General features: G+C 56.2%; 1 protein-coding gene across 33 annotated transcripts in view; it reads right to left on the bottom strand.

Annotated features, from left to right (window-relative positions):
* The window catches only part of PHLDB1 (pleckstrin homology like domain family B member 1), a 50,606-nt gene extending 40,145 nt beyond the window's left edge, over positions 1–10,461 (bottom strand). For 27 of the 33 annotated variants that reach the window (XM_034933825.3, XM_055094934.2, XM_055094935.2 and 24 more), the window contains exons 1-4: positions 7,355–7,618; positions 3,995–4,075; positions 3,209–3,332; positions 1,687–1,857 (exon numbers count right to left, since the gene is read on the bottom strand). In XM_034933825.3, coding sequence (XP_034789716.3) covers positions 1,687–1,857; positions 3,209–3,332; positions 3,995–4,075; positions 7,355–7,471 — 493 coding nt within the window. In that variant the 5' untranslated portion in view covers positions 7,472–7,618. Of the gene's footprint in view, positions 1–1,686; positions 1,858–3,208; positions 3,333–3,994; positions 4,076–4,440; positions 4,598–7,354; positions 8,913–10,333 lie in introns of those variants that run through there. The other 6 variants (XM_063608830.1, XM_057299262.2, XM_063608831.1 and 3 more) reach the window with 6 other exon arrangements.
* Positions 10,462–12,721: the final 2,260 nt, after the last annotated feature.

The following is a 12,721-nucleotide window of genomic DNA, read 5'->3' as shown; positions in this document are numbered from 1 at the left end:
CTCCATGCTCCCAAATCTTAGAGAAGATGCTCTCTCTGAGACTGAACAGGACTGTTAGGAACCCACTGCCATCATAGCCAAGCCCCAATTTTTGGGGGTTCCTCCTCTCATCCAAAGTCAGAGACCTTGAATCCCTGGAGAAGGCAAGGGCCTACGTACTGCTGCTGGTGGACCTGCCTCCCTGAAGTCAATTGTCCATGCCCTGCCCCCTACCCGAGGGCAGGAAGAAAAGACTGGGGTCAAAAAAAAAAAAAAATTAGCCGGGCAGTGGCAGGTGCCTGTAATCCCAGCTACTTGGGAGGCTGAGGCAGGAGAATCGCTTGAGCCTAGGAGATGGAGGTTGTAGTGAGCCGAGATCACGTCACTGCACTCCAGCCTGGGCAACAGCGTGAGACTCCGTATCAAAAAAAAGACGGGGGAAGTGTCAGGTCTCCTGGATCAGCTGTGAAGGAAGTGACATTGAAAGGCCTTAAGGAGGATGAAGAGGAGAGAAGGAGACAGTGGAGTGAGTAGGATGGCCACTTCCAAGGGGCTTCTAGGCAGTAAGAGCCCCCAGAAAACAATGCCAGACCATCAGAGCCTGCTCAGAGCCAGGCTTAGCTCTGTCCTCCTGTTAAAGTTCCTGTCCTCCTGTTAGCCTTTAACTTCACCTCTAACCTCCACCCAAATCTGTTTTTCTCATTCTCCTAATCTGACAACTCACTGTATGAACTGATGCCCAGAACCCTGTTTCCAGGGTGAGCACACCTGGTCTGTCAAAGTGCTACCTGGGCCAACCGCTTACCTGCCTGCTAACCACAGTAATTATGGGCCTAGTTTTTATTTATTTTTATTTTTTATTTATTTATTTTTTGAGATGGAGTCTTGCTCTGTTGCCCAGGCTGGAGTGCAATGGTGCCATCTCAGCTCACTACAACCTCTGCCTCCCAGGTTCAAGCGATTCTCCTATCTCAGCTTCCCGAGTAGCTAGGACTACAGGCGTGTGCCACCACGTGTGGCTAATTTTTGTATTTTGGGTAGAGACAGGGTTTCACCATGTTGGCCAGGCTGATCTCGAACTCCTGTCCTCAAGTGATCCATCCACCTCGGCCTCCCAAAGTGCTGGGATTATAGGTGTGAGCCACCATGCCTAGCCAGGGGCCTAGTTTTTAGAGCTACCGTACACAACAGAATGGCCTATTGCTTTGGGTTATATTCGTGACCCAAAAGCTACTGTCAGCAGTCTTGTAACAGGAGCAGGCATGTCCTCAGATTTACCCTTGCCCCATCCCCATCAGGAAGTACTGTCCTCCTCTCCAGCTTCTCAAAACAACTTCCTCTTGGCATCATGGAACAATGCCATTGATACCCTCTCACTGCTGCTCCAATTGCTCTTCCCCAACAACCATTAACAACGCCATCATGCCCCAGGCCCTCTGATGGCGGGAATCAGAACCTCTTCTCTCCCCATAGTATGTGAAGACAGGTTGGGGGTGACCAGAGAAGAAAAGCAGATTGAAAACATGTCTGGATGCTGAAAGGGTTTGGGATGTTGTTTAGGCACATCCAGATGCACCTGAGTACTCCATTCCCAGTATGGTCACTCAGGCAGTTACCATGGCAACCACGACAGCCAGCCTCCCCTGTGCCTAATACACACAAGCCTTTAAACAGAGGCCCCCTCCATCTGGAGGTGTCCAGCCTTACCCTGAGTGAGCCGGGTAGGCTGCCGGACAGGGAGCCCATCAATAGTGCAGGCATTGCCACAGGGGTAGAGGGTGAGGGTGCCCCGCAGGTTCTCGATGTAGCAGTGCTCTGGAGCCAGGCCTGGGCCCTGTAGTGAGATGTCTCTGGCTGCAGAGCCAATCACCGTCCTCCCTGGAGACAAGAGGCAAACTGAATCAGAGGGGTTGTCCAGGCTGAGGAGGCAGTGACAGGGCAAGGAGGGCCACAATGGAAACATATTTCCACCTCCTACTCCAGGGAGAATCTCTGCCCACCACTGGCCACCCCTACTAGGCCCCTGAGCCTGGTCTATACAGTAAGTGATGGATGCTGTTCTCAAACAGAGAAAACTCTGCCTGAGAATGGGAGGCCCAGAGATGGGAAGACCCAGACAGCACACAGTAGGACCTAGACTCCACAGATGGAGAAGGAAGACAGCTTTTCTGCAGATCTTCCCTTATTCCCCCAACTGCCTCTCCCTATTGTCCTTTATCCTTTCTCCCCTTCATCCTACTCCTCATTTCTTCTAAATCTCCCTTTCTCTCCTTCTTCTCTTCCCCACTTCTGCTACCTGCAACACTTCGTCTCCCTTGCTAACCTCTCTCTTCAGTGCAACCTCTCTCTTCAGTGCAGGCTCTCCCCTAACTGCAGCAAGAACAGCCCCTCCCGCTGACAGAGCCCCTGGGACTGGTATTTGGAGAATGTGGAGAATGTAGTATCACCCAGGCAACAAGTGCAGCCAGGAGAGGGGAGAGGGCGGGCAGAAGCTGAAAGGTGAAGGGGGCTGTGCCAGGGCCTTATCTTGGGAGATCTTGCCCTGACTCCCATCTCTCCATTCTCCGTCTATGGTATACCTTCCCATGCAAGACAATGCCCTGGAGCGGGGCCCTTTTTCTTCTTGGCCACATTGGTTGCTAAGAGCAGTGTGTTCTCCTGTTTCTCTCAGTGCTTTCTTCATGGTTTCTTTTCTTCTTTTTTTTTTTTTTTTTTTTGAGATAGAGTCTCGCTCTGTTGCCCAGGCTGGAGTGCAGTGGCACGATCTCGGCTCACTGCAACCTCTGTCTCCTGGGTTCAAGCAATTCTTCTGCCTCAGCCTCCTGAGTAGCTGGGACTACAGGCCCGTGCCACCACGCCTGGCTAATTTTTGTATTTTTAGTGGAGATGGGGTTTCACCATATTGGCCAGGCTGGTCTAGAACTCCTGACCTCGTGATCCGCCTGCCTCAGCCTCCAAAAGTGCTGGGATAACAGGCGTGAGCCACCGCACCTGGCCTCTCCTCCTTGTTTCTAAGCTGATCTTTAAGCCCAGTCGTGGAACCAGATCATCTACCAAGGAAGGCAGGCAGTCTGGGGAGGCAGCGACAAGGGAAGCAAGCTGGTGGTGTGGGGAGGCGAGCACCAGCAGACAGTAGAAGGGCCCCAACACATGCAGGAGCTGGGCCTCCAGGGCAGGAATGCCTATAAGGATAGAGGGGTGGTGAGTGAGATGCCCTGTTCACACTTACCTTCCTCCAGCGGCAGGAGGGTGATGGCTGTGCTGAGTCGCCCACTGCCCAGGCTCACCAGGTGGGGTTTGTCCGTTTGCACTTTCAGCCCTTTGCCTGTCTCGATCAGGTCCAAGGGTCCTTTCTGTAGGTAGTAGGGGTGGAGGACAAGCATCATTAGATTCAGCACCTTACCACTCTAAACCAGTCACACCAGCACTCTCTCCAGCCCTTGCCCCTCTCCGAAGGGCTCTGAGGGTGCTGAAAGGCTTAGCACAAAATCTTACACAGAGCATGATTCCACTAAATTGTAATTAGGTCTGAATCTAGGCCACTAACTCGTCCCACTGGATTTATCGCAAGTCTTGGCTTAACTGCGCCTTTTGTCTATTAAAACAGAAGCAAGGAGAAAGGGGTGGGGGGTGGGGGTGGCATTGGATAAGCAGCAGGGGTACTGTAGAGGAAGGCCAATCAAGCTCCCTGCTGACTTGTCCATGGCTATCCACGTGGCCATTGCTTGCCCCTGCTAAGCTCAAGTACAGGGAAGATAGAGGCATGGATCAAGGAGAGTGATACAGCCCAGGGTTAATCTGTAAACTGCTTTCGGACTTTCGATGGGTAGTTTCTGGGTGAACCAATTAACCTGATTCAGATAAAGACTGAGCTGTTAATAGGCTTGGGACCTGGGGAAGGGCAGAGAGGAACAGAATTGCTCCTTTCATCCTTGGGCTGGGACCACAAGGGGGTAGAAGAGCTGATCCCATCCCTATTATATCTCTCTTGCCTCACAGCCCTGATCCCACTCACCTGCACCATGGTCTGGGTCTTGCATCCAGGGCCTATTTGGTTCCTATTGAGAGCGTCCATGGTCCTAAGGCTCCAGAGCTCCTAGGGACACAGCAGAAAGGTGGTGAGTGGGGAGGCCAGGGCAGGAGAGGGAAAGAAGTAGGTTCTGTGGCAGGGTTCTCAGGGCAGAGGTGTCACCAGTCACCATCATTCCCCAAATGCTCATGCTGAAGGGAAATAGAGGCAGCTAAAGAGCTTGGGTGGGAGTTGTCTGGGAGCAGTGCCAAGTCTCCAGCCAGCCACAGCATGGATACCAGTCCTGCCCCCTGCCACTGTAAGCACAAACGGTCCTATAGGGCCCAATCTATACTTCTGTGCTTTCTTGCCCTATGCTACTCAGAACCCAGGTCTTGACAGCTGAAGACCCTTGGCCCTGTGGAGCCTTAAGCAGGGTGGGGAAAATCTACCTTAGTGGGAGAGGCAGCAAGGAAGCCCCTCCAAGGACACTGGTAGCCAGAGGGCCCCCAGGTAGGTGGCAGGGCTAAAACAGGAGCTCCCTCCTGCAACCTTTCATTCTCCTCTTCACCATTTGTCTCTTTTCCCAGGGCTTTAGTAGGATGTTTTCTTAAAGGAGACACAAAAGAAAAACTCAGCCATTCCTGCTATCTCCAGATGTCTCAACTCCTACACCTTTTCTTCCCCAGAAAGCAACCTCAACCCAACACAATCAGCTAAAAAAAAATTTTTTTAATTAAAAACAAAAAACTTTAGTGATAACTAATACTGGGAATATTGGGCTCAACTCTTGGGTTCTTAATTGGCTAGGTGCTATAGGAAGCTTAAACCATTAGAACCAGGAGTAAGACAGATTCCAGAGCCAGAACTTGAATACTCCCCACCACCACCCCACTGCCCCTCACCCACCATGCATCCCTCTCTCCCTGGCTCATGTTTTTGGTATCTGAGATGTGAGGACCTTTGTGTACTAATGTATGCCCCCATGCCCATCCCTTGGCCAACTAGCTAAGCTGAGAAACTTCCCACTTGCTGCTGAAATGTTACTGGGGAAAGCTAAGAGTGTGGCTGAGGGGTAAGGAGGCAGACCCAGGGAAACAGGGTTTCCCTCCACTCTCTCTTCAAGCCATCTACCAGGGGACTTGGAAAGGAAGTAGGGGCAGCAGCCCGCATTCCAAGGAGTGTCTGACCCTGGCAGTGGGTCCCGAGGACCTTAGCTATGTTGTTACTAAATTTACCCTCCCAGCTTCCACCCTTCCGGACCTGGACTGCATCATCTCCGTCACCATTTCCACCCAAGCTGGCGGAAGAGAGGCCGGAACCCAGGCTGGGGCCCACCCCAAGACTGCCAGGGAAGAGGGGAGGAAAACACCATTAACCTATGCAAAGCCCCAAGCTGGCCTGGCACCTCCCCAGAATTCCTGGCCATGGAGAAGAATTTCCAAGGACAAAGATTGCTGTACTGCTTCCTTAGACTCAGGGAAATCCCTCAGCATTTTCTGAGGGAGGAGGGGCAAGAGAGTGGGTTGGGAATGGGGAGTTTATGTAAAAAAGGGGTTAAGAAAAACAAAATAATAAATAATGGTGAAGGAGAAACATCAGCCTTTGGTAGAAAGAACTTTAGACTGGGATATATAAAGCCTTAAATTCTACCCTGACTTTATTTATTTATTAGCTATAAGATCCTAGACAAGTTATTTAACTTCTCTGATTATCAAGTCATTCTTCTATAAAACTAGAGTAATAGAAAAAAATAAAAAAGACTGTCTGGATCAGTGCTTGCCTGGGGCTAGGGGTGGAATGAGGAGTGACTGTAAAAGGGCACAAGTTTGGTGGGGGTGGGGTGGGGGGAATGTTTTCAAATTAAATTGTGATGATGATTGCATGGCTCTGTAAATATACTAAAAATCTTTTAATTGCATACTTAAATTGGGTGGATGTTATAGTATATAAATTATACCTCAATAAAGCTGTCAGTTTTTTAAAAAGGACTGTCTGAAATTCAGGTATTATATTAAATGGCATTCTGTGAAACAAAGCACTTAATGCCATTTATTATTATTATTATTTTTTTGAGACGGAGTTTCACTCTTGTTGCCCAGGCTGGAGTGCAGTGGTGCTATCTCGGCTTACCGCAACCTCCACCTCCCGGGTTCAAGCGATTCTCCTGCCACCAAGCCCAGCTAATTTTGTATTTTTAGTAGAGACGGGGTTTCTCCATGTTGGTCAGGCTGGTCTCGAACTCCCGACCTCAGGTGATCCGCCCGCCTCGACCTCCCGAAGTGCTGGGATTACAGGCGTGAGCCACCGCGCCTGGCCCCGTTTATTATTATGAGCTGTGTGACCTGGAGCAAGGCAGTTCACCTGTCTGGGCCTTAGTTTATTTATCTGTCATATTGGAGTATTGGTCACTATCGCCGTGTGGGGCAGCTGTGGTGTGCTCATTTATTTACACCCAAGAACTTCAAGTGGAGATAAAGATTGTAAAGGAGTAAGGCCGATGGAGAACAAGAGTGATTAGAGGAGAGAAGAGAATAAGGAGGCGAAAGTAAAGGGAGAGATAAGGAGAGAGGTGTAGGGAGAAGATAAGAAAAGATGGAGAGATTGGGAGGTGCGAGGCTGTGGCCCCAGCACAGTAACCTGATCCAAGAGAAGTGGAAAGAGACACCAGGCCAACCTGCCCTGCACTCAGGCGGTGCTTTCCCAAAGGGCGATCGCCGCGGCCGAGAGCGGCCACCTGGGGGCGCCCTCACCTTGACTCCCGCTCTGGCCCCGGCGGCTGAGTGACGCTGCGCGAGGGACGTCCCTCACCTGCGGCCCCGCTTCCATCTGGCCCGCGGCTCCCCAGCAATCCGGCTGTCATTACCCGCCCGCCCGGCCCCGCGGCCAAAAAAAGACCCCTGCGGTGCGCGTCCGGCCCTGGGGGCCCTCCCGCACGCTGGGTACAGACGCCCCAGTGCCGCCCCGGCAGCCGAGTGGCGGAGGCCCAGGTGTCTGGATTTGACGAGCGACAGGCAAGGCCCTCTGTGCGCAAGGCCGGGGCGCCGGCAGGTGACCCCGGCCCGGGCCCTCGGCCTCCTCCCCCGCGGGAATGCGCCGACACCCCAGCCACGCGGGACACCAGTCTGAAGCCCTCTCCGCCGAGTGGAGCACCCAGAGTGAACTCTCGGGGGTCTCGGCCCCCGCCTGAAGGAGGCCAAGGAAGGGCCGACTGGCTCCAGCACCAAAGGGCACTGACACAGTTCCCGGGCTCCCACGGAGTCCCAGGACGAGAGGTCCAAAGCCAGACCCAGAGCACCAGACCCGGCCCTTCGCGGGGCCACTGCTCGGGCGCTCCCCGGAGCCCCGCGGGTCGCCCGGCCTCACCTGTGTCCCTGGGGGTCGGCCTCGGCCTCGGCCCAAGCGGTGCATGGCTGTGGCCAGAGGCCCGCCAGGCCGAGCTGGGGTCCTCTCGGCCGCCGCCTTCGCCCTCCAGGCGCACATCCGCCCTCGAGAAAGGGCCGCCGTCAGAGGAAGGAGTCAGGAAGGGAAGGAAACTGAGGCGGGGAGCCCAGCGGGGGACGCCCGAGTGGGGAGGGGGACGAGAGAACTTAAGGATGAGAAAAACCTGACAGAGATGAATGGGGGTGTGCAGAGGGACGGGGCGGGGAAGGGGAGCCACCGGGATGTGAAGGGGAAAATGAAAGGCAGACTAAGAGATGGGAAAAAATGCAAGTTGGGGAGGGGAAGACCGAGGGCAGAGGATGCGGGGAGACTGAAGAACACAGAGGTGGAGGGGTCGGGGGAAGAAAGGACAGGCGGGTCCTCAAGTGGAGGCGACGACAGACGGGAAGACTGGGGATGCGCGAGGGCAGCGGAGGGGAGGCTGACGGGCGGGGAGATGGGGCGAAGGAGAGGGAGGCTGGGGCCCACCGGGACCCCAAAGGCGGAAGAGAGGAGAGATGGGCGGCCCGAGGAGAGGGGGAGCCAGCCGGGAGAGCGCGGATGGAGCGAGGGCTGTTGCTTGGGTGTCCGGTGGTGGAAAGGTGCCTCTCCGCGGTCCGCAGGGCCGAGGGAGGGAGGTTTCCAAAAGGTAGCGGCCCCTTGCACCCCTCGGCCTGCTCCTGCCCAGGCTGCCCGCGTGGGACAAGGCCGCAGTGTTGGGCGCCTGCCGCTGCCGCCTGCCCGCCCGCCCCTGACAAGCGGCCTTTCTTTGGCGGGGCAGAGAGAAGGAGCCGCTTGTTTGCGCGGCCGGGAAACGGGGCGGCCCCACAGACACCGCCCGTTCCCAGCCTGGCAGCTGCGGGAAGGGCGGCTGAATATGTGTGAGGGGCCGCGTGTGTGAGCTGGGGCTGCGGTGTGAGCTGGGCTGTGTGTGTGACTGGGGCTGCATGTGTGAGGGGGCTGCATGTGTGAGCTGGGCTGTGTGTGTGAGCTGGGCTGTGTGTGTGGCTGGGGCTGTGTGAGCTAGACTGTGTGACGGGCTGCGTGTGTGAGCTGGGCTGTGTATTGAGCTGAGCTGTGTGTGTGATGGGCTGTGTGTGTGAGCTGGGCTGTGTGTGTAAGCTGGGCTGTGTGTGTAACTGGGGCTGTGTGTGTGAGCTGGGCTGTGTATTGAGCTGAGCTGTGTGTGTGACGGGCTGCGTGTGTGAGCTGGGCTGTGTGTGTATAACTGGGGCTGTGTGTGTGAGCTGGGCTGTGTGTGTGAGCTGGGCTGTGTGTGTGACGGGCTGCTTGTGTGAGCTGGGCTGTGTGTGTGAGCTGGGCTGTGTGTGTGACGGGCTGCTTGTGTGAGCTGGGCTGTGTGTGTGACGGGCTGCTTGTGTGAGCTGGGCTGTGTGTGTGACGGGCTGCTTGTGTGAGCTGGGCTGTGTGTGTGACGGGCTGCTTGTGTGAGCTGGGCTGTGTGTGTGACGGGCTGCTTGCATGAGCTGGGCTGTGTGACTGGGGCTGTGTGAGCTGGGCTGTGTGTGTAACTGGGGCAGTGTGTGTGAGCTGGGCTTCGTGTGTGAGCTGGGGCCTCGTGTTTGACTGGGGTGTGTGTGTGAGAGCTGGGGCTGCGTGTGTGAGCTGGGCTTCGTGTGTGAGCTGGGGCCTCATGTGTGACGGGTACGTGTGTGAGCTGGGTTGTGTGTGTGACTGGGGTGCGTGTGTGAGGTGGGCTGTGTGACTGGGGTGCATGTGTGAGCTGGGGCGCGTGTAAGCGGGGCTGCGGGTGTGAGGGGCTGCGTGAGCGCGGGGCGGTTTCCTGTGAGGCGCAAGGCATGGAGTGCGTGGGAAGGCCTCGGCGTGTGGGCGGGTCCGGGTGTGTCTGGGTGGCGTGACGCAGGGACGTAGGTGTGCGAAGTGTCGCGGAGGCGTGCGTGTGTGCCGCGTGGGAGCCCGGCGTGGTGGGGCGCCTGCGTTTGCGTTTGACGGCTGGGGGGTGAGCCCGCCGCCCGATGAGTCAGCCTCGGGAGGCTCCAGGACCGCTGAGCTAACGGCCCAGAATGCAGCCCCGCCCCAGAGCCGTGGGTCCCCGGCAGGGCTGTGCGGTCGCTCGGTCAAGTCCCCACTCGAGCCTGCCTCGGCGGAAGCGCTAGCGGGCGACTCGGCCACCCTGCGCCGGCGCCCCTACCCAGCCGCCCGCCCGCACTTCCCTATCCCGGGGGAGCCCGGATGACTTGGGTCAGCCTCCGCTCGGGGAACTCCGCTAGGGATTCCAATAGGGACCGCGCGGGCGTGGCAAGGCGCCCCAGGCGGCCTCCCCGGCCCCCGAGGACGTGGGGCCTTGGGGAGTGCCTGGGAGGCCCCAGGCGGGCTTCCCATCTCCTGGACACCCCCAGGCAGCCCTCCTAGACGCTCAAGACTCTGAGCCGGACTCCGAATCCCTTCCTGGTCCATCAAGGCGGCCGGCCTGGGGACAGGCGGGGGAGACGTCACAGGAGATACCCCCGCCCCAAGGTCCTGCTGTGGGCGGAGAGGGGGAGGTGTGGGGCGCTGGAGGACGAAAACCCGCGCGCGCGCTCGCCGCCCGATACCCCGCGAGTGTCCGCCCGGCCGCCTGGGTGCCGGCGGGAGAGTCTGGATAGGGCCAGGATCAGAGTTTCTCCAAGGGGGGGAGAGCGTCACGGCCCCCTCTGGCGGTGGCGTTGGCAGCGGCCGAGGAAGGCAAAAGCAAGAGGCTCACAGGAAAACTCCCCATAACGCTCCTTTCGCCCCCACGCACTCACCTGGGGTGCCCTCTCTCCCCCACGGGTTTCTGCCGAGCTCCCTAGCCTAGAGCTGATCTCAGGGCTCTCGCCAGGCCCCAGGGACTTCCCCTTATCCAGTCCTAGCACCGCAGCGAATGGGACCCGCAAGTGTAGTGGGACGGGGCGCTCTTACCTAGAGGTGGGGTGGGGGCAGGGAGACACTGGTCCCTTAGCCTGGCTCGGCTCGGTCGCGGTGGCCTCAGGCTTAGGAGGACACTGTTGCTTTTCCCCGGGAGCTCGCTAAGTAGGAGGAGAGCGAGCCTGTCCCGCCCCCCTCCCGCCAGTCCCCGCCCCCGTCCCCCGTCCCGTCCGCCTGGCCAGCCAAAGAAGACGCCCTTGTGGGGCTGGAGCCCAAGGTCCCCCCACCCACCCTTTCCCACAGCAGCACCCCCCCCCCCCAGCCTGCACAGCGCCCGCTTTGTTCATCTTTGCAGCTGGGCTCTCCACCATCACCACCACCACCACCACACATCCCCCTCTCCTCCCACCCTGCCCTCCCGACTCTCCTAGACCACCCTCCACTCCCAGGCTTTAACACGCTTTTGAGAGGGTGTTTTTGACAATCCGTTCTCCCGCCCCCAAACTCTCCCCTCTTTCTTTTTGCCTTAGATGCCTGAAACCTCCACGGGCTCCCACTGAACCTCCCAAATCGAAGCCCCTACAACATGCTCTCAACATCTCCAGAACATCTACTGAGGGTACCCAGGTCTTCTCCCTGTCACCTCCTCCCCTCGCCCTATTCCAAGCCCCACCATGAAGAGCTGTAAATGAGATTGATAGCCACGCACATCAGACTTCACAGACTTTCTTAAGGATAGGCACAAGAAGACTCGTTGAAGTGCCATGCAAACTCCAAAGCACAGGAAAACCGAATGGAATTATCATCTTGCCCCCATGGAGCTCCACACCCCTCCACCCCGACAGACTTGCTGGATTACAGATTGGGAGATGGAGGCAGGCTATAGACATACAATTGAGCACACCAACCTGTAGTAGGAGTGGGAGTTAATAAGGAAGAGAAGGAGGCACTAAACACCTAAAAGCAGCCCCCAAATTGAGCTAGGTTGAAGTCATTCTCCATCTCAACCTCCACTCCGAAATCCAACACTGACAGTGGATCCTTACCTTGCAAAGCCAGCTCTTGGCCCAGGAGACTGGCTGGGGAGGCCCTAGGGAGCTGAACTCAGCTGGACTGGACTTCTTTGACCTGCACTAGAGGGACCCTGGAGACTCTTCTTCACTGAAGGAAGGAGCAGAAAGCCTGTAAGTCTGGTCTAAATTCCAGCTGGGGTGGATAGCAAAAAATAATTTGTCCTCTTTGAGATGGACAAGTGCTGTTCTAATTCAATGAGTTTAGTTTGTGCCGTCTCTCCCTAACCCAGGAACAGCAGGAGGCTGAACTACAGGAATCTCTGGTCACTCATTGACAGGGCTGGCCTTAGCAGGGGACCCCCCACGGCTGGAGACTGAAGCTGACTGGGGCCAAGCAGCAGACAAGGAGGGGGAGGGGAGAGGCCGCCCTTTGCTGCCACCTGCTATAGCTAATGGAGGTGGAACACTCAAGATCCAGAATATGCTGTGGGTACCAGGAAGTCCTAGGATTTGAGGAGCGAGACTCTAGTTTTTCCTCTCTTCATACTGTTTGAAGTCATGAAAGTAATTCTGATGAACCTTCATGAGGCAGATCACAACAGTAATATTCAGGCTATTTGGGTATGTAAAAAAAGGAAGAAGGAAAAAACCCAAACTGTTGTATCCCATGTGCCAAGACCCAGCACTGAGGGGAGGGGTCCAGATTGCAGTACCTCAGAGGCTTTTCACTTCATTCTGTTTCACGGCCCCCAGCTCCTCTTTACTGTACTGGGCAGGAGGAATTTCAGGGAATAATCAAGCCTGCCATGGAGGCAGTGGATGCTGAGGTAGAGGGTCGAAACAGCACCCAACTTCTCTCACTGACCTCCCAACACAGGGACCAGCTGACCCTATGATAAAGGCGCTGTGCAATGTGTCCTCTCCCCTGCTGTGTCAGGCCTCTATGTTCCCACAGTTAGAGCACTCAGGGGACTAAAGACCTACCGCCCCCACTCTCCATCCCCGCCCTGCTCCACATCTGGAGCCCATCAAAAAACTCAGCGCTCTCTCACAGTTACGCAAGAGGTCGAGCAGCTGGGAGCTCAGGAAAGGGGGAGGAAGAGAGGGAAAGAAAGCAGAAAACAGCTTTCCAGGCCTGCTTCAGACTTTCCGAAGTGGAAGCAGGGGGAGAGGGCAAAGCCTGGGTGTGGAAGGAAGAGTGGATTTTTCTAAGGCCCTTTGCATTGGCTACAAGTGTCAGGAGTGAATTTCCATACTCCGCTTTTGCCTTGGCACATTCCCCACTTTGTCCCACCTCTCAAATTGTACTCCCTCTAGCCCCAGAGAGGTGATTATTGCTCATACAGCAAGCAATCCTTGTAGATACACACCCTCTTCCAGAAAGCTGTCCGTTTCTGGCCTCTGGATCCTGAAGTCAGGCATCATTGGT

Source organism: Pan paniscus, chromosome 9 (genome assembly GCF_029289425.2).
Source record: "Pan paniscus chromosome 9, NHGRI_mPanPan1-v2.0_pri, whole genome shotgun sequence".
In the NCBI taxonomy this organism is placed as follows: Eukaryota; Metazoa; Chordata; class Mammalia; order Primates; family Hominidae; genus Pan; species Pan paniscus.
Note: the sequence above shows the minus strand (reverse complement) of the source record. Positions and strands in the feature narration are given on the sequence as shown.